The sequence below is a fragment of the Syngnathoides biaculeatus genome, chromosome 12 (genome assembly GCF_019802595.1).
Source record: "Syngnathoides biaculeatus isolate LvHL_M chromosome 12, ASM1980259v1, whole genome shotgun sequence".
Classification (NCBI taxonomy): domain Eukaryota; kingdom Metazoa; phylum Chordata; class Actinopteri; order Syngnathiformes; family Syngnathidae; genus Syngnathoides; species Syngnathoides biaculeatus.
Genome location: NC_084651.1, coordinates 8,533,946 through 8,559,032, shown reverse-complemented (window position 1 = coordinate 8,559,032; position 25,087 = coordinate 8,533,946). Strand labels below are relative to the sequence as shown.

Here is a 25,087-nt window from a genome sequence, read left to right as displayed (position 1 = left end):
GATTGCATCAGGGATCAGCTCTGAGTCCCATTCCTGTTCGCTGTGGTAATGGATAGGCTGACAGATGAGGTTAGAGTGGAATCCCCTTGGACCATGATGTTCGCAGATGATATTGTGATGTGCAATGAAAGCAGGGAGCAGGTGGAGGAACAAATAGAAAGATGGAGGCATGTACTGGAAAGGAGAGGAATGAAAATTAGCCAAAGTACAACAGAATATATGTGCGTGAATGAGAGGGGCGGAGGATGAAGAGTGAAGAGATAGCAAGGGTGGACGACTCCAAATACTTGGGGTCAACAATACAGAGCAATGAAGAGTGTGGTAAGGAAGTGAAGAAACGGATCCAAGCGGGGTGGAACGGTTGGCGGAAGGTGTCTGGTGTTCTATGTGACAGAAGAGTCTCCGCTAGGATTAAGGGCAAAGTTTATAAAACAGTGGCGAGGCGGGCCATGATTTACAAATTAGAGACGATGGCACTGAAGAAACAACACGAAGCAGAACTGGAGGTGGCAGAAATGAAGATGTTGAGGTTCTCGCTCGGAGTGAACAGGTTGGATAGGATTAGAAATGAGCTCATTTGAGGGACAGCCAAAGCTGGATGTTTTGGAGACTTCGATGGTTTGGACATGTCCAGAGGTGAGAAAGTGACTATATTGGTAGAAGGGGGCTGAGGATGGATCTGCCAGGCAAAAGGGACAAATGAAGACCAAAGAAAAGGTTGATGGATGTTGTGAGGGAAGACATGAGGACAGTGGGTGTTAAGAGAGGAAGATCCACGAGATAAGCTTAGATGGAAAAAGATGACACACTGTGGCGACCCCTAATGGGACAAGCCGAAAGGAAAAAAAGAAGGTAGAAGTCAGAAAGACTTTGCTATTTAACAGAGCAGAAAAGGTGACTAATGAGCAAATCAATTAGAATACATGCATTGAAGAGCCCGTGGTGATTGAGTCATCGGTCATTGAAACAAGTGCACACCCTCGCGCTTTTTGAAAGGTGTCCTCGTCAAGGACGCCGTCGCATCTTTACAGCTGGTACAGATCCAGCTACGTCCGATTTGGACAAACGACTATTCCTGCAACTGAGCAGCATCCATCATCGAGTGGCACATCGCCCATGAGCCAAAAGAACGTGAATTTTGTATTTTGTATTTTTTGGTTTTTTTTTTTTTTTTTATCTTGTCCTGTCCTGGCTTTGACTCCCAACGTTGCCAGTTTTAGTCTTTGTCAAGCAGACGGTTTCTCTTCCGGGAAGATGCCGTTCGCTTTGATGTGGATCCGAGAGCTGATGTATTGTGGCTTTGTTAGACAGCATGAACTCGGCTACAGCATCAGCTGTGATTTAGGAATATGTCAACATTTGGCTGGGTTTCTCTAAAGGACACATGAAAGATGTTTTTTTTTTTTTTTTACTATTCAAAACATTTCCCAGGTTTCTGAATCATGTCTTTGGCTGCCTCTTGTCAAAATGCCCCAAGGATCCAGTTTGCTCCCACATCCCCAAAACATGCATGGTACGTTAACTTGAGACTTGAAATTGCCCGTAGCTGCGATTGGCTGGCGACCAGTTCAGGGTGTACCCCGCTTCTCGTCTGAAGATAGCTGAAATCGTCTCCAGAGTGGTCACGACCCTATTAAGGATTAAAGGAAAATGGATGTACATAGCAGTCCAGAAAACGGATAGATACATGTACATTATCAATTATAATAGATCATTGGTAATTAGATGATGGAAAGAGGGATGTATTTGTTAAAAAATTGTAACAATTTTATAGCATTTATTTTGAATAACTGGTTCATTCATTTGTTACGAATAATAGTAAAATGAAAAAGTTTAAATTGATTATTTTTATTAAATTTATTAAATGAATGTGTAGTATTTTTTCATCTTCAAATACTTTAATGGGTTAATTATTACACAAAATTTAAATATTGAATGAATATTATTATATTAAAATAACATGGACCATATTTATTTTAATAAAATGAAAGATTTTGCATATTTCATGTCAATATTAAGTTTTTAACTCATCCAAGGGGGGGGGGTTGAGGGACCACCTGTAAAGACAGTAAAATCATTTTAACTCATGGATGCAGACGTTTATGCAATAAACTGTGTACGTTACGTAATGAATGGACAAGTAATCAAAATTGAATTTATTTATATTTTATTTTTATTTTATATATATATATATATATATATATATATTTTTTTTTTTTTTTTTTTTTTTTTTTCGTAGACACAATGGAAAGTAACCTCTCCGGGAATAATTTCCCCTTAAACTTAGAGATTGGAAATCATCCCGAGCAGAAAGTGGAAACAAGCAAATACGGTTTTGCTCCTGATGACAAAGTTTTATGAGTTTATTTCGAAGAGGAAGACGAACCGCCGCACTAGATCCACTTGACTTTCACGATGCACATTTCACATTCGATGACCTTTAAAGATCACTCAAAGCCGTGTATAATAAAAGTGACGGATGCCTGAGCGCCGCCCGCCTGACAAGACGTTCACTTCCGTCCCGAGGCCGCAGCTGCGTCGACGGTGACACACTCGGCCAAATACGCTCTCGTCTCATCATTTTGCATTGGCGCCAGCTTCCTCGTGGCATTTTCTACAGCCCAATTTTATATATCTATTTTTTTACTTTTGAAAACTCAAATTTATCCTGACATTTCTCTCATACACTTCATAAGTTCCTTTTGATTTCATATTGAGAGAGAGACAGAAATGAAATGTGCAAAACTAATGTGATGAACTGATCTTCTTCAAAAAGCCCCCCAAAAAAAACATGAAAGAGAGGAAGTTGGAGGAAGAAATACCACTATTAATGAAGACTTCATTCTTTGGAACAAACTTTGAGGTGTAGGTTATATATGATACCATTTTCCGATGGTTTAATTTGGATAAAATCTGTTAGGTACCGATTTTTAACACCTTAACCAAATTTTTAAAATATGAGCGAAAAAAACATTAGCATGTTCTTACTACTCTTATCGAGTGTGATGTACTCAGAATTACCAACATCACACCACACACGTGACCAAATCTGAATTTGAGAAGCATCACAGTGATGCAGAATATGCAGACTGCCGCAAAATATACAAAAGAGCTCCTAACTGGCCATCGTTCCATTTCGTAGCACAATCAAGGAGCACGACTTGGAGTTCAGCGTTTACGATTGTCAGTCCTGATTGATCGCAAAGGGGGAGAAAAAAAAAGTCACTCTTAACACACCAGATACGACAGGATAATCTCTCAGGATAATCATTTGAACACATTCAATAATCCAGTCTTTGGTCAAACTAACTTTGATCACAATAGGGCAAAAGGGCTAACATTAGGCAGCATTATCAGCATCTGAGTACCCCAATATCACAATAAAACAAGAAAAACTAAAGAATAAATATCAACAATTGGTCACCTGTGGTTGGGGTCTTCCAACTTAATTGATGCAAAAAGTGTAGCAAAAACAGCTAATTTGTATTCGAATCAGGTCTTCGGTATGTTTTTATAAAGTACAATGTTACAGAGTGTTATTTATTCTCTTAAAAACATTCATGTGGCGGGAGGGTTGGGGATGAAAGATGATTTGAGATATGAGTGTCAAAGAAAGACAAAAGAATAAACAAATCTTGTATTTCACAAAATTCTCAAATCTTTCAAGTGACTAACAAAAAAGGATCTTAACTGTAAGGTTGGCCTTCTGGAAAGAGAATCGATTAAGCTTGTTAGTGTAGCTTGGCGACATGACAATTGAGGGTGAAGCCGGGCAGCGTGAGAGCAGCGTCAGGAACTCGTCTACAAAGCCAAATCTCCGTGAAGCACAGAGCGGCAGAATGTCCAAAGTCTTTCGTCAGAAGCGTTAAGACGATGTCCCCGCTTACGCAGCCGGACGTGTGTACCGGATCGCCAGGCTTTGAAGAGCGCACCGACTAGTAACTCTGGAAAAAGCTTCACCGAATTGGCGAGAGTTATCGAACAAAGGTCAGAAGAAAAGTAAGAAGAGCGGTCTCTGATGGTTAGCAAGTCCTCTCTTGTGTACTTGAATCCCGAGACGCCCGTGAAACACAAACAGTAACCGAGAGTAATCCGTAGATTTCCACACTGCGTACCCGTTAGGTAGAGAGGTTCAGCAAAAAATGTGACGTCAGTGAAAACAACCCATAGTGTATGTATTTATATACAATGTATATATATATGGAATATGAAATCAAGAACCCAAATGTATACTGGAGATGATCATGCGCCGTGCACGTCTGCCCACACACAGGCAGCGACTCCATCCTGGGCTCGGTGGCCCTGCGTATCGTGATGGGAAGCTGGTGGCTCTTCACCCTCATTGTGTGCTCATCCTACACGGCCAACCTGGCCGCCTACCTCACCGTGTCCCGCATGGACAACGCCATACGGTAAGACGTTTATATCGATACCGTTGGCAGTCGGTGGCTTGCTTCTTCTGGATTGTTGTTGGATTGTGGATTGATTCTTCTGGATATGGTCCTGTACATACGGTATACCTGCACAACTTGATGAGAAACCATATGCTAGAAGTAAAATATGAAATCAGTTAAAATACATCCGTTCAACTGTGTTCACACTGCGGGTCCTTTCAGATTTTTGGGGGGATTTTATGCAATGTCACATATCTTTTTTTTTTTTTTTCATATTCAACCCAGCCATCTTTCATATGTGGATATAAATCAGATGTGTATCCGATGAGAGCCCAGTGAGGTCACGTTACGCTTATCCAACCTGTATGTCAACAAAAAGTGACAAATGTCACACAATTGCACAAAAGCAATGGCAGAAAAGAGTCAGTGGTGAAAAGTAGATGTTTTATAAATTATAAATATAAGAAAAAATGCAAAATCTGAGCTCTTTAGGCGAGACCTACGCAAGTGTCCATATTGTTTTCCTGGGGTTTGTGTGTACTTATATGCATCTGTTTGTCTTGTCTTGCATATTTATATGCTCCCGCCACCATGCTACAAATCATAATTGTATAAGCGCATGAAGAATGATAATGGGAGGAAAAAAAAAAAACACGGCCTTGTCAAAATGTTCTATCCGCTGTTCTGACAAGTAACTGCTTTATAAATCATGTAGCCCGTGTGGGATTATTTGCTGAAAACGCACAGTAATCTTTGTAAACATAAAACAATCCCGGGAAGGTATTACATGTCATTTGTTTTTGGAGAGGATTCAAGGACGGCAAAAAAAAAAAAAAAACTGAGAGAAGAGAGCGGCTGAGGTGAGATGAGGTGGGGGGAGGGGGAATCAATGTGACAGAATCAATCCAAAATATTCCGAATGAAGTCGCGGTGAATTTGACAGCAGTCATGTCGTTTTGCAAAGGAAAAAACTCATAAACAAGATGATTCGGCGAGCACCCTTGAAGTGAAAACCATTATCACAAACAGAGCTTGTGCGCACTGATTATATGATTTGGACAAATTGACTTAAATGGGAGGTGGGAGTCGTCCATTTTTGGAGCGCCGAGAGACCGGACGACGTCCCTCCCGCTTAAATCTGCTCTCCGACGCCTCACTAGTCTAATGAGCTTACGTTGCCTCTCTACTCCCGGAGGATGCGTGAAGTCCATGTGAAGGTTACCAAGTTGGATACAAAATTGTGACCTTGTACTCCTTCGGCAGGAAGCTCAACTTTAAACTTTCCTACACAGTAAGTCTCACGGATCGAGAGCTCTTCTCTCTTCTCCTCAGTAAACACACCTCATGCTTGGCAGAAACGATCGATGCAACCCAAATATTGTTTTTTGGGTTTTTTTTTCTCTTTTAAGAAATGATGTCCAAGTCTCACTCGTCTCACTTTTCAAATCCAAAAAGAGGAGAAATCTTGACAGGCCAGGCCTATTTAACGAGAGACAGTTTGCAACTCTCATATACTTCAATTGGAAAACAGTAAAGCTCCTTTATGATTCTATAAGTAGTCGATTCCTTATCTCCCTCAAGAGACTGTCATACTGCCAAAAAAAAAACGACTGGAGGGCATTTAGTGCCAAATATGTATGAGACATTGCCCTTATGGGGGTATTTCTCCATCTTTCTTCTTCTTTTCCTTTTGGCCTGTCCCATTAGGGGTCGCCACAGCGTGTCTGTCTTTTTCCATCTCAGCCTATCTCGTGCATCTTCTCTAACACCCACTGTCCTAATGTCCTCCCTCACAATATCCATCAACCTTTTCTTCGGTCTTCCTCTCACTCTTTTGCCTGCCAGCTCCATCCTCAGCACCCTTCTACCAAGATACTCACTCTCTCATCTCTGAACATGTCCAAATGATCGGGATTCCAGTCTAACCTTATCTGTCAGCCTATCCATTACTACCGCAAACAGGAAGGGGCTCAGCGCGGATCCCTGATGCAGTCCCACCTCATCCTTCAATTCTTCTTCTCTCATATTTCTCCATATATTTCATAATTTAGCAATCTGATCACTAAAGACATACTTTTCACTCTGAGACTTTAACTATGTTCTAGTCTCGCTGAAAATTGCCCGTTCTGATGGGACGGCGCCGTCTCGATCATCCGTTACCGACTGCAAAGGCACGGCACAAACTCGAGAGGCCTCCGGCTCACCGAGGTGATGGTATCGTGGTTTTTATGATGCAAATTAGCCCCACTGTAAACTCACAGTGGGGAAGAAGATGATTTATGTGGTAGTCAAGTTCAGTCTTGATGGTTTGGCAGGCACAGGAGAGACACAAACTATAAGGCATTACAGGAAAAAAATGTCCATTAAATTTCGCACTCATAGAGCTTTAAGCAGAATATTGACAATAATTTGCATATTTTGGCCTTACACTATCCTATGTCTCCTCATCTTGGAATTATTTTTTAATAACTTTACTAACCAACAAAAAAATAGCTTTCCATCTACAGTATTTACCTTTGTTTTTATTCTACATTAAGGCCAATAACCAGACAGTGTTTTGAGGAGTAAAAAGAAAAGGCCATGCTAGCTGTATAGCTTTTTTTTTTTTTTATTCACCTCACCTTTGCTGGCATCTCCAATTACTTATGTAGTTGATTCATTTTCAAAGTATAGTTGTTCACCATGGCCCGCCTAGCTAGACGTTAAAAGAATATGTGGTCAGATTTAGGAAAAGAAAAAGTTTTCACAATTTTTTTTCCCACTGCCGCGAAAGCTTGAATCGGAACCTGACTAAAGAAGCCGCAGATGATAAAGTCGCGTATCACTTATTTCTTCCTTAAGTGTATTCCGAGCGGCTCTCTACAGGCTTCTAATTAAACGGGTGAATTAACCCGACGTCATCGTCTGAGATAAGCTTTTCGATTTCCTTTTTCTGTTGTTGTTTTTTTGGGGAGGCAATCTTGGTTGTAAAAACAGTATGGTGCCACTTTAATGTGTTGCTTATCTGGAGGGGGGGAAAATAGATAAAACACGTTGTGTTTACAGTATCAACACCCTCAGCCGTTTAACTGACATCGAATTCAAGGTAAAATAATTACATGGATATTAGGGAATTCTAATGTGTAAATTACAGCAATTACACTAACTGGCCACAACATTAGACAGCGTTGCACTCATCTCGCGGTGGGAAATAAAGAAAAATTGAATGAATCTGCTCCTAGATCCGTCTAGCAACACATTTTATTCCTTAGGCGATTTTTAAGCTACTTTTTAACTATCTTGTGTGTGAAAACAAAGTACTATAAAATTCAAATTCATTCATCCATTTTCTATACCACTTGTTCTAACTTTGCATTAGAATGGACCTTTCCAACCTGTCAATCACTCTTACATTAATAGCCAATCAGATAGCCGCATTGTCTTAACCCCTGGCTTGACACGCCTCTCTCGCCATATTGTCCCACAAGCAATGCTGGTTGTCAGCAGTGTGCGCTTGGAAAAGTTAGTTACAAAGAAAATGGTCCTCAGAAGCGCTTTGGGAATGTGCAATTCTGATGAAATATATCCTGCTAGGTTACAAGGGGCCTTATCCTTGCGTGAAATAGTTGAGACCTCTCTGTAGAACTCTCTTGGTCTGACGCATTTGGCAAAAAACATACCGCAATATGATCTGGAAAACGCATTAGAGAATCCAGTTCTGTTCAGTCACCATTTTGGAAGCTTGTGGGACATGGCAAATGTAACTAAGGGGGGCGGAGCTTAAGATTGCCAGTTGGAAGGGTCCATTGGTGTACGAAATGGTCACCACCCAGTCACAGGGCACAAAAAAAAACTAGCATGGTAAAACAGGAAAATGATCTAGTGTAATAAATGAGTAAATGTTGTACGAAGAAAGTCCCCCCCTTTCCCCTGTGCTGGCCCGGAAAACAATATGAAAGCAAAATATCATCACGTGACAAAGAAGTCCTATTTTTGTCTTCTCCGCCCAGACCACATCTACATAATAGCGTCATGAGAGAGTCATTTTCAAATACGCAGAATTGTTAATGAAGAGCACATTAGCACACGCTCTTAAGAACAGTTAATGGCCGTTGGAACGGATTAATGGCGCACTCATTCAGGATCCCAACCTCTGTATTTCTTCTCGTCGTGAGCGAGTGCGTTCGCCGCGGGCGCGGTGCCGTCGCGGGGCGGGTCTGGGGGTTGCGGTTGTCATCAGGCAGGGAATCTACAGGTGCAGCTCATTTGCTTGATCACGAGCACGCCGAGAAGAGATTGACTCCGAGGACTCCGGAGTGCGAGTTTAACATCCTGATTGGGCTTGGAGCAAAGCCGAAATTTTGCCCGACAGGCTGCTGACGACGGTTAAAGTGTTGTTAGAATTCATGTTTCTTACTTGGGGAGTATTGGTAGTGGTGGGTGGGTCTTTATAATTAAACTATAACATTTTGATGGGCAAAAAAGAAAAAGTGGGGCTACAGTGGTACCGAGATCCCTTATATAAATAAACAGTTGCTATCATAAAACCCATCATAACAGGCAGCGTTTGAAGTAACATCCATCAACTTTATCCACATTTTATAGCACTTGTTCGGGCCATGGGTGAGACTCAGACAACTTTTCACGTTGACATTCACACAGTATGCATAATTACTCCTCATTGACACTAAAATGCATGTGGAAGACAAGAAAACCCACTGAAGCACAAAGAGAATATGGAAATTCTACACAGGAAGGCCAGAGCTGAGAACCTGGAACGTAAGATAGAAGGACTAACCATTAAATCACCGTGTTGGTATTCATTCATATAAAACAGCAAAATACCCCTAAATAATTTTGATGACAAGTGAGGAGGGGGTAATGCACGAACCTCCCAGTCCGTAGGCAGTAAAAAATAGAAGCTGATGTCATACCGACTGCTTTCCAGGTCTTTCCAGGACCTGTCGAAGCAGGGGGACCTGGCGTACGGGACGGTGAGGGACTCAGCAGTGTACGACTACTTCCAAGCCAAAGGCACCAACCCCCTGGAGCAGGACAGCACCTTCGCTGACCTCTGGAAGACCATCAACAAAAACAACGGCTTCGAGCACTCCGTCTCAGGCCCCGACGAAGGCATCAAAAAGGTGACGATCAATAAGACCTCAGCTTCATTTAAGCCGACAATTGAACCGCAGCTGTCATCAGACAACCAAAAAGAAACAGAAATGACTGACATTCAGGCAACTTGATCTTTCAGTCACGGTGCTAGTAACAAATATTTTTCTATAAAATGAAACAGCCTCGAACGAGCACATGTAGGCTCGAGAAGGTAAAATCCATAATTTAACAAATGTCTGTGAAGTCCGCATAAACTACTACAGGAGGTCTTCGGTTGAAGTCGATTCCAACCTCACGGTTGCAAAAGGCATGCAGTGAACAACATTAAGTATACAGTGAAGGAAATAAGTATTTAACAACCTGCTATATTGCAAGTTCTCCCACTTAGAAATCATGGAGGGGTTTGAAATTTTCATCGTAGGTGCATGTCCACTGTGAGAGACAATCTAAAAAGAAAAATTCAGAAATCACAATGTATGATTTTTAAACGACATGTGCTGGTTTATTTGGCGGAAACTTCCGTGCCTTGGGTGATTTCAAACCGTGACGTCTTAGTGTATTACCAACAGTCACCTTGGAAACCGTGGTCCCAGCTCTTTTCAGGTCACTGACCACTTCCTGTCGTGTAGTCCTGGGCTGATTCCTCACCTTTCTAAGGATCATTGAGACCCCGCGAAGTGATATCTTGCATGGGGCTCCACTCCGATTGACAGTGACCGTCATGTTTAGCTTCTTCCGTTTTCTAATGATTGCTCCAACAGTGGACCTTTTTTCACCAAGCTGCTTGGCAATTTGTCCGTAGCCCTTTCCAGCCGTGTGGAGTTGTACAATTTTGTCTCTGGTGTCCTTAGGCAGGTCTTTGGTCTTGGCTATGTTACAAGTTTGAGTCTTACTGATTGTATGGCGTGGACAGGTGTCTTTATGCAGCTAACGACCTCACACAGGTGCATCTGATTCAGGATAATTCATGGAGTGGACTTTTAAAGGCGGACTAACAAGTCTTTGAGGGTCAGAATTCCAGCTGAGAGAGAGGTGTTCAAATGCTTATTTGCAGCTTTATCACACAAAAATCATACATTGTGTTTTCTGGATCTTTCTTTTTAGATTATCTCTCAAAAAGTGGACATGCACCTACAATGAAAATTTCAGACCCCTCCATGATTTCTAAGTCGGAGAACTTGCAATATAGCAGGGTGTTCAAATACTTATTTTCTTCACTGTAATGCTACATAACGCCTTAAATTAAATTGGAGTTACTTGAGTTACTTAAGCACACTTTGCACCTTAAGTTCAGAGTAGCAGTACAAATACGGTCGCATGAACGATGAACCACGGTGTTGTCTGTGCTAACTGTAGTTTTGCACAACTTAGCGTTAGCATTAGAAAGTGGTTGAGTCGCGCGCATACCGACTTCCAGTACATACAAATCCAGATCGCAATACCGTTGTAAGCCAATGAGACCTTGTTATATGATATATGACGATCTATGGCAATGTCGCAACGCAGTTCAAGGGCCACATTCTCGATCAAGACTCAGACGTACCACCTGCATGGGCTTCCAATTTGTCATTCCCTGAGAAAAGAAGGAAATCATCTTGCAGTGATTTGAAGATCGCATCATATCCCAGATCCACGGGTCCACAAAGTTTCATTGGAACTATTTTAGTCAGAAGCTCGGTAATGAATACCTCTCTAACAGTGCGAATCAAAAGTAAACATTACCTTCGATCTTGTTCCACGGCGTTAAAGCGTTGAAAAGCTTTTGTAAGTTGCATTTGCTGCTAAGCAATTTTAGCAACCAACAGATGTTCTTGTGTGACTCACTCGGAGTCATGAAGCAAACGAGCATCCTTCTTACCGCCGTATGTGTGTTTACGAGGGCAAGTCAACTTTCCAACTTTGCGCCGTCCTAATGAGACGCGAGGCGCAGAGGCTTCGTTTGTTGCATTTGTTGACAGCGGCGTCGGATGCGAGGACACCACGGGGAAGAACGTCACAGCGGTGAATACGACAAGAACAAGAAAGTGGAAATCCAAAAGGATTCCAGAGCCGTTCTCCTCTTCTTTTCACGCAGTGTGCGCTCGCAGGCTGCGGTGCATGTCGGCGGATGTCTTCGCAACAACTATTTTTATTATCGGCGTCCAAAAAAATGCACTTCCTGTTGTACCTTTAGTTTAATTGCGTTCATGTTGCAGGGCACATGTTCTCCCTCCTACAGCTAAAAATATTTTGTGCTATCTGTATTGAAACCTCTGAAATAAGCATTCTCAGACTTTTTACACCAAGTTCTATCCATCCATTAATTTTCTTAGCTGCTTATCCTCACGGGGATCGCGGAGGTGCTGGAGCCTATCCCAGCTATGACCGGGGAGGAGGCGGGGAACACTCTGTACTAGTTGCTGGATTTAAAAACATTCCCACTTGGGGCTGACCTCACCTCTGTTGGCGACTTATTCCATTTGTGTGCAGCATAATAGCTAAATGCTGCTTCACCATGTTTGCTTTGGACCCTGCGTTCCAATATTTGACCTGAGTCAGTCGATCTCAGAGCTTTACTGGGTTTGTATTACGTAAGCATTTCTTTCATGTATTCAGGACCCAAATCATTTAGTGATTTATAGACCAGTAGCAGAACTTCAAAATCTATTCTAAAGCTGACTGCAAGCCAGTGCAAGGACTTTAGGTTTGGAGTTATATGCTCTGACCGCTTTGTTTTGCTCAGAATGCAAGCTGCAGCATTCCGAATGAGCTGCAGCTGTTTAATACTCTTTTTGGGAGTCCAGTCAGAAGACCATTACAATAGTCAAGTCTACTACTAGCATGGATGAGTTTTTCCTGCTCTGCTTGACACATCCAAGACTTCACTCTAGTTATGTTTTTCTGATGATAGAAGGCAGTCTTTGTGATTGATTTGATAGGATTGTTGAAAGTCAGGTCTGAATCAATCAGAACACCAAGGTTTCGGACTTGGTCTTTGGTTTTAAAAGATAGAGAGTCCAGGTGTTTACTAACAGCAACTCTCTTTTCTTTATTCATTGCAAAAAACAATGTTATTGTTATTTAGTTGAGGAAAATTTTGGCTCATCTAGTTATTTATCTGATGTATACAGTGGCACAGTACCTCAATTGAACTGTAGTCATCTGGAGACACTGCTAAATATAACTGTGTGTGATCTGCATAGCTGTGGTTGTCAAAATTTAAGTTTTGAAGAATTTGACCCAAGGGTAGCTTATACAGGCTGAACAGGAGAGGTCCAAGAACTGACCCTTGAGGAACCCCTTAGGTCATTGCCATTCGCTGATACCGAGCACCTCCAATGGTCACAAAGTAGCTCCTTTGCTCCAGGTAAAACCTAAACCTAAACATTAATACACCTGAAGTGAACTACTTAAAATATATTCATGAAAAGTTATAAAAAAAACAACTTTATTAAAAAGCTTTAATTCATTATAACATTATGCACAGTTTGAGCATAAGGACGGTGCTTCAATAGAGGAAAATTGGAGGAGAATCGCTGCTGTAGAACCATTCAGGAAATTATATTTGGCATTAACATACACATAATTGGAACAAAGATGTTGAAGATAGGGGTAAGTTCACCAAAGTTGAACGACAGAAAGTGAGGGGAAGAGCATTGAAGTCATTCGGCTGCCTCAGGAATAAAGTTTTCGCCGTGTATTGTTGTTCTGCGCTGCGTCGCCTTGCGTAATGAGTACGGGGGGAGTTTTTGTTCGTCTGTATCGAACAATAGCGAATTGATCTTTCTCCAAAATCAGTACGACGCACGCTTAGTCAAGATGTCAGCTCACATACCGGTAATTATCCTTTGTGTATCGTGTGTGTGTTGTAATGAATCTTTTTTTACTTTTTTTTTGTGGGACAGACTTAGAGAACAAAGCAGAAAGAACAGAATCAAAACAGCATGACAACAATAACATTCGAGGGGACTTGGGATTTAATCTACGGGGTGAATAGAAATTGTTTTGAGATCATGGCCTCCGAATGTTTTTCATACTTCTATTTAGCGGTACTCTTGACATTTTCCGATGAAAAACACCACACATTGATGCAGCCCAAAAGGGCACGTTCAATTACTGTCGTACTTTTCAGGCTCGAGACCTTTGTCTTGCAAATATTTGCTCTACACGGACAATGTCATGTGACTAAACTCGAAAAAAGCGATAGCGGACGTCCCGAGTGTGCCGCAGTAAGCTAACGGGCGTGACTACGTGACTTTTTGCAAGCCGAACTTGCAAAAATATTGTCGCACATGTAAAGGACTGTAAAAGCAAATGCGAGGTCTGTCTGTGATGTTGTGATCAATCCAGGCTAAGCGAGAGTCGTACGCCTTTCTGTGGGACATGGCGGCGGTGGAATACGCCGCCCTCACCGACGACGACTGCACGCTAACGGTCGCCGGCAGCAGCGTCGGGACCAGAGGCTACGGCGTGGCCCTGCAGCACGGCAGCCCCTACAGAGACCTCTTCTCTCAGAAGTACGCACTCCACTACACGTTATCGTTCGTTTCCGAAAGCCTCTCGCCGATCGCGTTCGTACGAGAGGATCGTAATCGGCGTCCCGGCGCTTTCATAAGAAGCTGCGGCGGGTCACGTGATCGAGTCAGTGAGCAGATGCCCTGGTGGGCCGGGAACAAAAGCGAACAACGGCGGACATTGTCCACCTCGTAAGCTCACAAATGAATGCGCTTTATGGCTTTCACTTAGCAAAAAAAAAAAAAAAAAAGCTTGTGTGAGAGCGAGAGAGAGGATGTGTTAAAACCAAAAGGAGTGCTTTAAAGGCAGGGGAATAGGGGACGTGCACTCCTATTTGTTGGATGAAAGTGCAATGCTGTTTTGAGGCTGGAGTTTGTTGCCTGGCAACCTCACAGCTATCCATTGAAGCCAATTTGGAGTCTTCAATGGACATAACGTAACACTTTTTTTGGAAAGGTCCGAGAAAATGCAGGCAAACAAATGAACCTTTTTTTGAAAAGATCGACAAGTCTGTCTCCAATGAGCATAACATACATTTAATTTGATTTTTACAATGCACTTTAAAAGTAAAAAAAAAACAAAAACAAAACATTGTGAACATTACAATTATTTTGTTTTGGGTCTTCGGTGTACATGATTAGAATATTCAAATACATTTTGGTCTTCAGTGAACTTAAAAAAAAAAATACATATATATATATATATAATATATATATATATATATATATATATATATATCCGTCCATCCATTTTCTCTGCCACTTATCCCCACGAGGGTCGCAGGGATTGCTAGAGCCTATCCCAGCTGTCAACAGGCAGGAGGCGGAGCACACCCTGAACTGGCCGCCAGCCAATCGCAGGGCACATGGAGACAAACAACCGCACTCACAAACACGCCTCGGGGCAATTTCGAGTCTCCAATTAATGTTGCATGTTTTTGGGATGTGGGAGGAAACCAGAGTACTCGGAGAAAACCCACACAGGCACGGAAAAAAAAAATATAGAGAAATATATTTCCAAATTTGTTTTCCTAAATTTGAGTTTTCCATGAACTTAGCATTATTAGCATATTTAAAATTTAAAAAAAGACAAAGTCTTCAGTAAATCTAAGATAAATAAAGACACTTTGGAATCTACAGAATGTGTTTTTGGAAACAATTATTTTTTTCAATGAACTTAACCAGTCTACTTTTTTTTTAATACTGTAATATTTTGTCCATACAACTGAGAATACATTTTTCCATGATTTTGTAAACAGGAACAACAGTTTAGCCTTTAATGAAATTAATGTTTTGTTTTGTTTTTAACCCTGAAGACACTTAAGTGCTCAAAGAGCCAAATGAGCTTTAAAAGACCTTGTTTTGTAAACTTTTAATCCATTTTAAACTCTTCAATGTAGCTATCATACAGTACATATAAGTCTTCAATTAACCAAACATGTTTTTGGAAAGTCCTAAATTAAGCCGCAACACGGTCGGTTTTGCAGATGAATCAATTTGAATGTATTTCTATTTTTCTGCATCTTCCTGTTTGGCCAGTTGCTTTTCTTTTTTTTGCAACACAGAATATGGATTGATGTGAATTTGAAATCCGGCCCCTTGAATCACGATACACGAAAGGAGGTACCAGCGGATCTCGAATGCATCACATGCGGGGAAAATGAATGGAAAACACTTGAGGCATCTGTAGTCATGAGTATTAATGTGTATAAATTATTCCATGTCGAACCTTTCAATGTCTGCGAGTGCATGTTCCTTGAATGTGCTTCCTCTTTTTTTCGGGGGGGCCTGGAATAAATGTGCAGAATTTTGCTCAAATATTTATGTGCCAGTCCTTGTTATAAGCGCTGGAAAATCACAGCACACAAGATTCAAAGCCACGTCTGTGCCGTCCTTCTCGTGGATGACGCGGCCTCATCCATCGGCTCGTCCGCGTTTTTGGTGGTCCGGACCAACTAATTTTTCTCATGTACACGGCCTCCTTTTCATATCACTCGTGCTATTTTTCGTTGTATCTCATCTGGGGGGATATTATAACTCCTTTGCAACTACACATTACAAATCCTCCAAAATGAGGTGTGTGTGTGGGGGGGCTATTTTAACCACACGTGGCTTCTTGCCTGATTGATAGCTACAATATAAATCCATTGCAGTATTGTTCATGAAAAAGTTTGCTCCATTTTTTTTTTAATAGAGTGAGCTAAAATGATATACTAAAAATAAATTTTCTGCATGACAGGATCTGTAACTGGATTAGAGACACTATGAGTTGATAAAAGGTGGTCTGAGCATGCCAGGCTTCAGACTAAACTGGTTAGGATTAGGGCTGAGATATAATATCAATGTGATGTACAGTTATCGCTCAGGGCTGTTTTCACTCGCGTGGTTTATTTGGTACAGTTTTTATGCTTGATGCCCTTCTTAGCACAAGACGATTTTTTTATTAATCCAGGCTTGAGTGGCTAAGGATAAAAAATTATTATTAATGATAGGGCAATTTTTTCCCCCGTCTTAATGTAAAGCAAGACTTGGCTGGGAGCTTTCAAACGATGGCATCCCCAAAGAGAAATTAATGCAGAGCTACAGTTTTTTCTCCCAACCCGTATAAGACGTCTGCTTTAAAAGAACAGCAATCGTCGATTAGGATTTCTTTTTCTATCGACGCGAGCGCTGAAGCGCACACATTCCCTGCGAGTGTGATTAAAAGTGTGAGCTTTGAAACCTTGCACTAGGAAAAGTGTGGGTGTTAAAACACCCACATCCTCCTGGTCCCATTACCTTCTTTTATTCTGATTGGCAGTCTTTTTCCGCTCGTTAGTGCATTTCTTGCGTTCCTCTTTTTGTTTTTGTAACGGTGACTAATTTGTCCTATTCAGGATTTTAGAGCTCCAAGAAAAAGGGGACCTGGACATCTTGAAGCAGAAGTGGTGGCCCAAGAAGGGCCGCTGCGACCTGCAGAGCCACGCAGACGCCCAGACGGAAGGCAGGGCGCTGCACCTGCACAGTTTCGCGGGGGTCTTCTGCATCTTGGCGGCCGGGCTGCTTCTGGCCCTGCTGGTGGCCGCCTTGGAGACCTGGTGGAACAGCAATCACTGCCGCCGAAAGGAGCCCAAAGAGGTGACCGATGAGAGCTCGTCCGGCCCGGGCCCAAACCGGCCCACGGTGGCCTCCGCCACGGGTCCCCCTGCCCCGCCGAGGCCCCGGTCCAGACCCAGGCCCCCGGGACCCCCGGTCCTGCCCAGAGACGCCACTGCCACACTCTACTTTATGGATCCAGCAAGCACAGATGCCAGCCCCGATTTAGTAGAGCTGCAGTACACGCAGTTATAATAGGTGTGCCCCGATAATAATCCAGACGTCATGTGATCGGTCTGTGATCATTTCTTCTCATTCTGGGAGAGGGGTTGGGGTGTATTTCACAGTCACTGCGGTTCTCTCTCATCGGGATCCGTGAATCACTGGCGCTCGTGCGAGAGAAGCGCGGAGGCGACAGCGAAACCGAACAGTGCAGTGGTGGGCCGAGTATTTGGTACCTGGCATTTTTTTTATTGGGGACTCACCCGAGTTAATCCACAACCTAAACCAGCAATACTATAAGGGAAAAAAAACAAAACTTTATAACAGCACACAAGTGTGCTGTAAGAGCGAGACAAAAACATACATGAAAATGAAATACATTGCAGTCAACACAGATGCTGATTATTAAATGTCTTATTGTCTGCAGATTGCTTTGCTAGTTGAACTGAAGTTGTCAGAGGACTGAGGTGAATATTGAATCTAATTCTGATGGTCTGTGGTAGATAGAGCCTGAAATGTGTCTGGACAAAGATATTGAATATCCACATACACAGGAAACACCTTTCAAACACAAAATGAAGAGAATAGACTACTGGGAACAATAGAGGAATAAAGATGATGAGCCACATAATGAAGTTATGGGAAAGAGTAGTGGAGGCTAGACTCAGGACAGAAGTAAGTATCTGTGAGCAACAGTATGGTTTCAGGCCAAGAGAGAGTGCCACAGATGCATTATTTGCCTTGAGGATGCTTGTGGAAAAGTACAGAGAAGGTCAGAAGGAGCTACATAGTATCTTTGTATACCTAGAGAAAGCCTATGACAGAGTACCAAGAGAGGAACTGTGGTACTGCATGCAGAAGTCTAGAGATGGCGGAGAAATATGTTAGAATAGTACAGGACACGTATGAGGACAGCAGAACAGCAGTGGGATGTGCTGTTGGTGTGTCAGAAGAATTTAAGGTGGAGGTGGGACTGCATCAGGGATCCACGCTGAGCCCCTTCCTGTTTGCAGTAGTAATGGATAGGCTGACAGACGAGGGGCGGTGGGGGAAGAGTGAAGCTCCAGGGAGAAGAGACAGCAAGGGTGGACGACTTCAAATACTTGGGGTCAAGAATATAGAGCAATCGTGAGTGTGGTAAGGAAGTGAAGAAACTGGTCAAAGCAGGGTGAAACAGCTGGCAGAAGGTGTCTGGTGTTCTATTTGACAGAAGAGTCTCCGCTAGGATGAACGGCAAACTTTATAAAACAGTGGAGAGCCCGGCCATGATGTACAGATTAGCGACGGTGGCACTGAAGAAACATCAGGAAGCAGAACTGGAGGTAGCAGAAATGAAAATGCTGAGATTCTCGGTGAGTGTCAGCAGGTTGGATAGGATTAGAAATAAGATCATCAGAGAGACAGCCAAAGTTGGATGTTTTGGAGACAAGGTTCGAGAGAGCAGACTTCGATGGTTTGGACATGTTCAGAGGCGAGAGAGTGAGTATCTTGGTAGAAGGGTGATGAGGATGGAGCTGCCAGGCAAAAGAGCGAGAGGAAGACCAAAGAAAAGGTGGATGGCTGTTGTGATGGAAGACATGAAGACTGTGGGTGTTATTGAGGAAGATGCACGAGATACGCTTAGAATGAAAAAAAAGGACATGCTGTGGCAACCCCTAACGGGACAAGCCGAAAAGAAAAGAAGAAGTAGAAAAAGACTGTTGGGAATAAATCAATACCATTTCATGAAACACATTTTCAAAATTTAGGCCATGGGGGTTTCGAACTTTTCCCTCTGAGGGCTTTGACGTATAGGTCTATTGAAAAACTGCTACGTCACAGCTTTCTATTAAAGAACAAATAAAGTAATTTTTCAGGAATCCCACTAGAAAAAATCCACACCTGGAGGGAGGAGATCTCCACATCCATAACAAAAGCAATCCATAGTAGGCTAACGATTTTTTTAAAAACAATTATTAATGGGATATGCTCACAAATCGAACCTTGACACAAAGCCGAAAGTGAAGTAAAACATTTTTGTTTCTCAAACAGAATTAACTTTACACCATTACGAACACAAAACTATTTTTGTCATAGATTCTTTGCCTATCAAGAAAAAGTATTTGGAATCATAAAAAAGCAATTCATACGTCGTACACGCCGCAGGACTAAGAAGCTCTTGCTAACTCTGACTGCTCACCACTGGCATTGTGTTAATTTGCAAGAACTCACAATTGTACTTCTGGTTCCATCCGCACTTCAGTGGTACAATCGCTCTCTTTAGCTCATCCATTCAAGTCTTAATGCCGTAGAGCTCGGACTTGTGCGCAGCCCCTCTCTGCACGAGGCATTCAGACGACTAAGGCTTGACATGGATCCTTAAACTAAAGTGTGAGCACAAGCAGATGACATAGAATCTGAGCCTTGACCCGCCTGTTAGACTTGACATACAAGCGTCCCACAAGAACCACCGCTCCTGGGAACGCCTTTCAGTCCGGGTCCTGACCTGACCTGATAACACTAGGTGGCTATTATGACAGAAACCCCTTCTCACGTCTACTTCCCTATTTAGCGTTAATGCTATGACAATTTCAGATGCCGGGCTCTTGACCCAGGTCAGGAGCTGCCTGAAAAAATTCCCGTGTGGTGATTGGCCGTGTCAGGGCAAAAAAAAAAAGAAAAGTGGGGGTTGGGGCACACTGGGCCGGGCAGGGGTAGATTCTAGTCGTTTCATCTGTCATCTCACGTCATCGTCTTTGGTGTCTTCACTGTGCATGACTATGGAAGCTGGAGGCGGACAAACACAGGGGAGTTCAGTAGGATTGCGTGTTAAAAGTAGTATAAAAATGAGGTACATTTAAATGGTTTGGAAAAACTAAATTTATTGACGTGTTTGACATGAAGGCAAAACTATTTTGGTTGAAAAGTTGCCTGCCTTCACCTTTCTGATCCTGTCCATCGTCATCAATGTCGTATGAATGTCTAGTTTAAGTCTTATGGCCACTTCCGTCTTCATTTTATTTACTCCTAAATCAGCGCTTCGCAAAATTTTGGGTCCAGGACAGACAGGTCCCCCCAAATAATCAAATGCTATAGGAATGAAAATGTCATTTAAAAAAAAAAAGGGGTTGTGGGAAAAAAAAGATCAGTTAGCTCGACTAAGTCGGCACACAAATTTCTGCCAAAAATGTTAATGAGCATATTTGCAACGTCCGGAACCAGCTTGCGCTGCCCAGAACCCTTTGGCAATTGGCCACGTTCACCACATGAACATTTGTTGCAGACGAATGCACTGTCGGGCCAGTGAACAACATTACCAAAAACGACTGAGGAGCATCTGTCACTGATTTTTAAGACACTATTTGCTGTGTAATGTACAGATTATGTCATGGAAATGAACAGTAGTTCGTGTCTTGTTTTTTTTTTTAAACCAAAAATGCTCATCACTGGCACGCTAATGCTCATCACCAATGCTAACCGTTAAGCAATGAAGAAGTCCACAGCTCAATAATGAGAATAAAATGCATGTTAACAGTAAAACAAAAAAAACTTTTGTGGGCGGTGGTGGCGGGGACGAGTACTGGAGCACATTTAATATCTAAAGGACAATTAAGTCTAAAAAGATTCCAATGTGACATCCATAATAATTTTGCGTTATAAACATAGTCATATTTTGTCAGTATAAAAAATGTGGTTTAAAGGAGGATTATATTATATTATAATACATCAAAATAATATCAAAGCTTTTAATTGACTCAAACCTAAGTTAGGAGGGATCATTGGTGTGCCAAATTGGTGCCCCAGTCCACACTCCAATTATGGAAAGAATACGACATACTGTATTTTATTTGAAATAGTTTTGTGGAGCCGCAGGGGTCTCCAGATTCCAGTTTGAGAACCAGTGTCACAAAGTATGTCGGAGACTGTCTCGTCGGCCAGTGTTCCTCATTTTTCTGTGTCTTGAATTGAAATTTTACTCAGATATGTTTTGCCATTTTCTCCAAAAGTATGTTACAACGTCATAAGTCTTTTGAGTGGCTGTTGGTGTGCACCAGACTGTCTCGAAGGCTGGATTTACACTGCAGGTTCAAAGTGCCCGATTCTGGTTTAGTCCCGGAATGCATTTCGTGTCAGGCAACAACATGAATCTATGATAACAGAAAAATACAACAAAATAAGTACTACAGTATAGGTATTAAACACCGCAGACTGTTTAAATGAAAGAAACTTCAGTATTACTCCATCGGGTGCCATCAGCAATTGGTTTCTTTATTTAATGGTCTGTGCGCCTATAATGTACCGTTGTTAGACAGTATTTACTGCTTGGTTCTTTTGCTATACTTTTGCTTTACCACAATATTCTCCAATGGGGTGTTGATGAGACCTCGGGCAGGCGGGGATTTTTTTTTTTACTTATGCTGCGGTCACGGATATATGCAACGAGCCAGATAGGATGGAAAAAACTACATGTGGGAACTAGTCTGTGTAATTCTGGCGTGGGGGCTAATGCATTTGATACCTGGGGACTTACCCGACTTCAGGCCCAAACCCAAATGAACTGTCACACACTCAACGTGGTTCGGCAACTCGTTTCCATATGTCGCCACTGGTTTCGAAATTCAAATTTCACTCAAGTCAATTGACTGCTGAAGGGCACAAATCCTGCACGGTGGGCGGCACAACGCTCTGCCACAGGCTGTTTAAACTGATGCTGGTAATTTCGTAGATCAGCGCAGGCTGTCAGTTCTGACAGTGGGCGGTACTTGCCATTGCGGTTGTGTAAACAATCCACCTCAGTCACTGCCAATCAGAGCAGTTTCTATCATTCCCTTGAAACGCAGCGCGGTAATGGCTTACGCCATCCCCCACCGTAAGACGAGATTGATTTGGGTCCTGGAGGCCGGCGTATCTTTAAATTCATTGGAATCCTCCTCGTGATCCTGCTTGAAAATTTGACACTGCATTAATATTTGCCCGTTTACTTTTAATTACACAGACAGTGAGCCGGTGCAAGTTTGACAGGAGACTCGAGAACTATTCTGTTTGCGTAAGAGGATAATGTGTAATCACAGTGATCTGTGTTCGAGTGTCGAATTGTCACTGCGCTGTGCGAACCAATAATTTGGCCAGGTTCCCTTATTAAATACAGAATGAGCTGATGATAACCACTGATAACTTAAATATGTCAGCGGAGCTTGGTACCTGTCTACCTGTGACCTGATGAACTTCACTCACATCACATTAGCAGTCTAGCTTGCGCCAGAACGTCGACGTGGTCTGAGTTAGATCGACTTTCCACTACCAAACCGTCACTCGGTCAGCTGCCTCTCTTAGGCCAATCCCTCTGCTCCTCTTCCGGTCTACCAAATTGGCAAACGCACTCAAATGAGCTTCGCGCTTGCACAAAAAATCAGGAGCCGCCATACTTTGCCCTGCAGATGTGCTGTCTACGAAAAAAGCTCTTTGTGGGAACATTCCTTGACAATCACAACATGTGTTTGTTGTACTAATACAGCACAACGTACAGTATATGGAGCCTCAAAACCAGGTCCCAGTAACCTATTTGTGAGGGTGTGTGTAACCATTTCACTTAGTCTGCTTCGGCAGTGTGTTGCAGACCTTAATCCACCTCTTAATAACCCTAACCCTACCGTCGCTTCACAATTTTCGAAACAGTTAGTACTCTTAAAAAAAAAATGCAGTGTAGCAGCACTCATCTGTGCCAAATTCATCTAGAGCGGTTCAAAATTCATATTTGTTTAATAACAAAACCAAAGATTTAGAGGACCAAAAAAAAATGCTGCCATTATTGTGGGCAAGTTGGCGGCCCCAGTGAAACAAATTTGATTAGACTGAGATGGAAGCAATCTGATTGGACGGGGGCGGGGGGTGGGGGGGGGGATCCTAAATGTTCACATACAGTCAAGGGAAAAGCTACAAGGTGAAGAGAATAGAATGAAGATTAAGATTTCATGGGACTAATATAGTTGCAAATGTAGGTCGGTGATTCTGATCATGTTTGGGCCTGTACCACTGGTGTAAATCCATCCTCATTTTCCTACATTGCATGGACTGGAGAGCATGTCATGATGTTGGAGAACCAAACAACCGGTGTAATGTCTCTTCTTTCTCTCTTTTTCTCCACGCTTATTCAAAACAAAAAAATCACATTTATTTATCCTCAACTTTTTTTACTCATACTCCCCCCTTATCCTGATCCTCCATTTTATTTCACACACATCCTTCCTCTAGGACAAAGAGGTGAACCTGGAGCAGGTCCACCACCGTTTAAACAGCCTCCTGGACGAAGATCTGGCCCACAAGCAGCTGCCGGGCCAGTCCATTGAGATCTCAGCCCTAGATATTGGCAGCATGCAGCCCAGCCAGTCTCTGGAGGTCTTGTCTGGAAGGGAGTACCCCACCCACCGGGGGCCGCCACCGCTCTCAGTGAGCACCTTCCTCCGGGAGGGTCACGGGGCAGGGAGGACACTCGGCGCGGTGGGCGGCCGCACCCTGCCCCTGCCCCTCAGCAGCGCCACCATGCCCTCGATCCGCTGCAAACACAGGGCGCCCAACGGGGGGCTCTTCCGCCAGAGCCCAGTCAAGACCCCCATGCCCATGTCCTACCAGCCGGTGCCGGGGGGGACCATCCCGGAAGGGGAAGCCAGCCACGGGACCTCCATTTGAGCACTCAAGGTCACTCGCATAAACTGTGCCAACGTCACGGAGAGATATAAATAGAAATCGAAAAATCTAATCAAAAAGAAATGTTTTTTTTTTTCTGAGCAGTGGGGAGGCGACGCAAGACAAGACTCCTATGTACATATTTGTAATTATAGCAAGAGAAAAGTGACATTACAAAGTGTATTTTGAATATTCCCCAGAATTGAGTTTAAAAAAAAAAACAACAAACAAACTGAAGCGTATTTGAACAACAACAACAAAAAAATATGACTGTTTGAATGGCTTTGTAAATTTTGTTCTCAACAAATAAAGGTGACAATTCTTTGTGGTTGTTTTCTAAGTGCCAAGTTCCACTGTTTTCTTTCAGATAACTGAATGTACTGTGAGATGTCATGATCAACAAAGACATTTCACACCAGGAAGAAAAGAAAAGAAAGACATTTCAATGACTGATTTGTTTCCTATGAAAAGAATAAAATGGTATCATATAAAAAAGAAAAAAAAGTGAAATGTGAGACTTTTGTAAATGTCACTGCCTGTTTTTGTGTCTGAGATGTCGCTCACTGGCTACAATACACACCCACGGGAATTGTAATAATAATAATCGGTGTATCTGAAAACTTCCTTTTCCAGTTCTGTTTATTATTTGCGCTCTCCTGGAAGGATTCTACCGGGGTCCCCTCCGTCTCAGTCATTGGGACCACCTTGGTGTGGTCGCCTTGGTGACCCTAAAGTTTGGGAAAGCGTCGACCAAAAAAATACAAAAATAAAGTCGCACAATCGGGTGAGCTGAGGAGGGTGGTTGCTCCACCGCTGCAGTTTTTTCATAATTTGCCTTTGAAATATGCAGCATGTACCTTTGCTGACGCCAGTCCCCCTCCTAAGCTTATGTTTAATGTAATTTTTATGTGGTGTAGAATTGCATTTTATCATACTGAGAGCTGTTTCTATGGTGATCCGTGCGAAACGTATAGTAGAGAAATCGGTTTGTGTGCCGACAGCATAGCAAGTCGCTTGTTGCTCTTTATGCATTAGCGGCAGGAAAAAAAAGTGCTGGAAAGTTTTCAAGACTTTCCTGGGGAAAAGTTACATTTACCACGAGTTGCCGCTGACACCCCTATCCTCCATGTTTGAACAGGTGGA

General features: G+C 42.6%; 1 protein-coding gene across 3 annotated transcripts in view; it reads left to right on the top strand.

Annotated features, from left to right (window-relative positions):
• grid1a (glutamate receptor, ionotropic, delta 1a) overlaps positions 1-24,246 on the top strand; it is a 295,107-nt gene extending 270,861 nt beyond the window's left edge. For 2 of the 3 annotated variants that reach the window (XM_061837779.1, XM_061837781.1), the window contains exons 12-16: positions 4,274-4,412; positions 9,322-9,517; positions 13,821-13,987; positions 16,861-17,101; positions 23,513-24,246. In XM_061837779.1, coding sequence (XP_061693763.1) covers positions 4,274-4,412; positions 9,322-9,517; positions 13,821-13,987; positions 16,861-17,101; positions 23,513-23,947 — 1,178 coding nt within the window. In that variant the 3' untranslated portion in view covers positions 23,948-24,246. Of the gene's footprint in view, positions 1-4,273; positions 4,413-9,321; positions 9,518-13,820; positions 13,988-16,860; positions 17,318-23,512 lie in introns of all 3 variants that reach the window. The other variant, XM_061837780.1, reaches the window with a different exon arrangement.
• Positions 24,247-25,087: the final 841 nt, after the last annotated feature.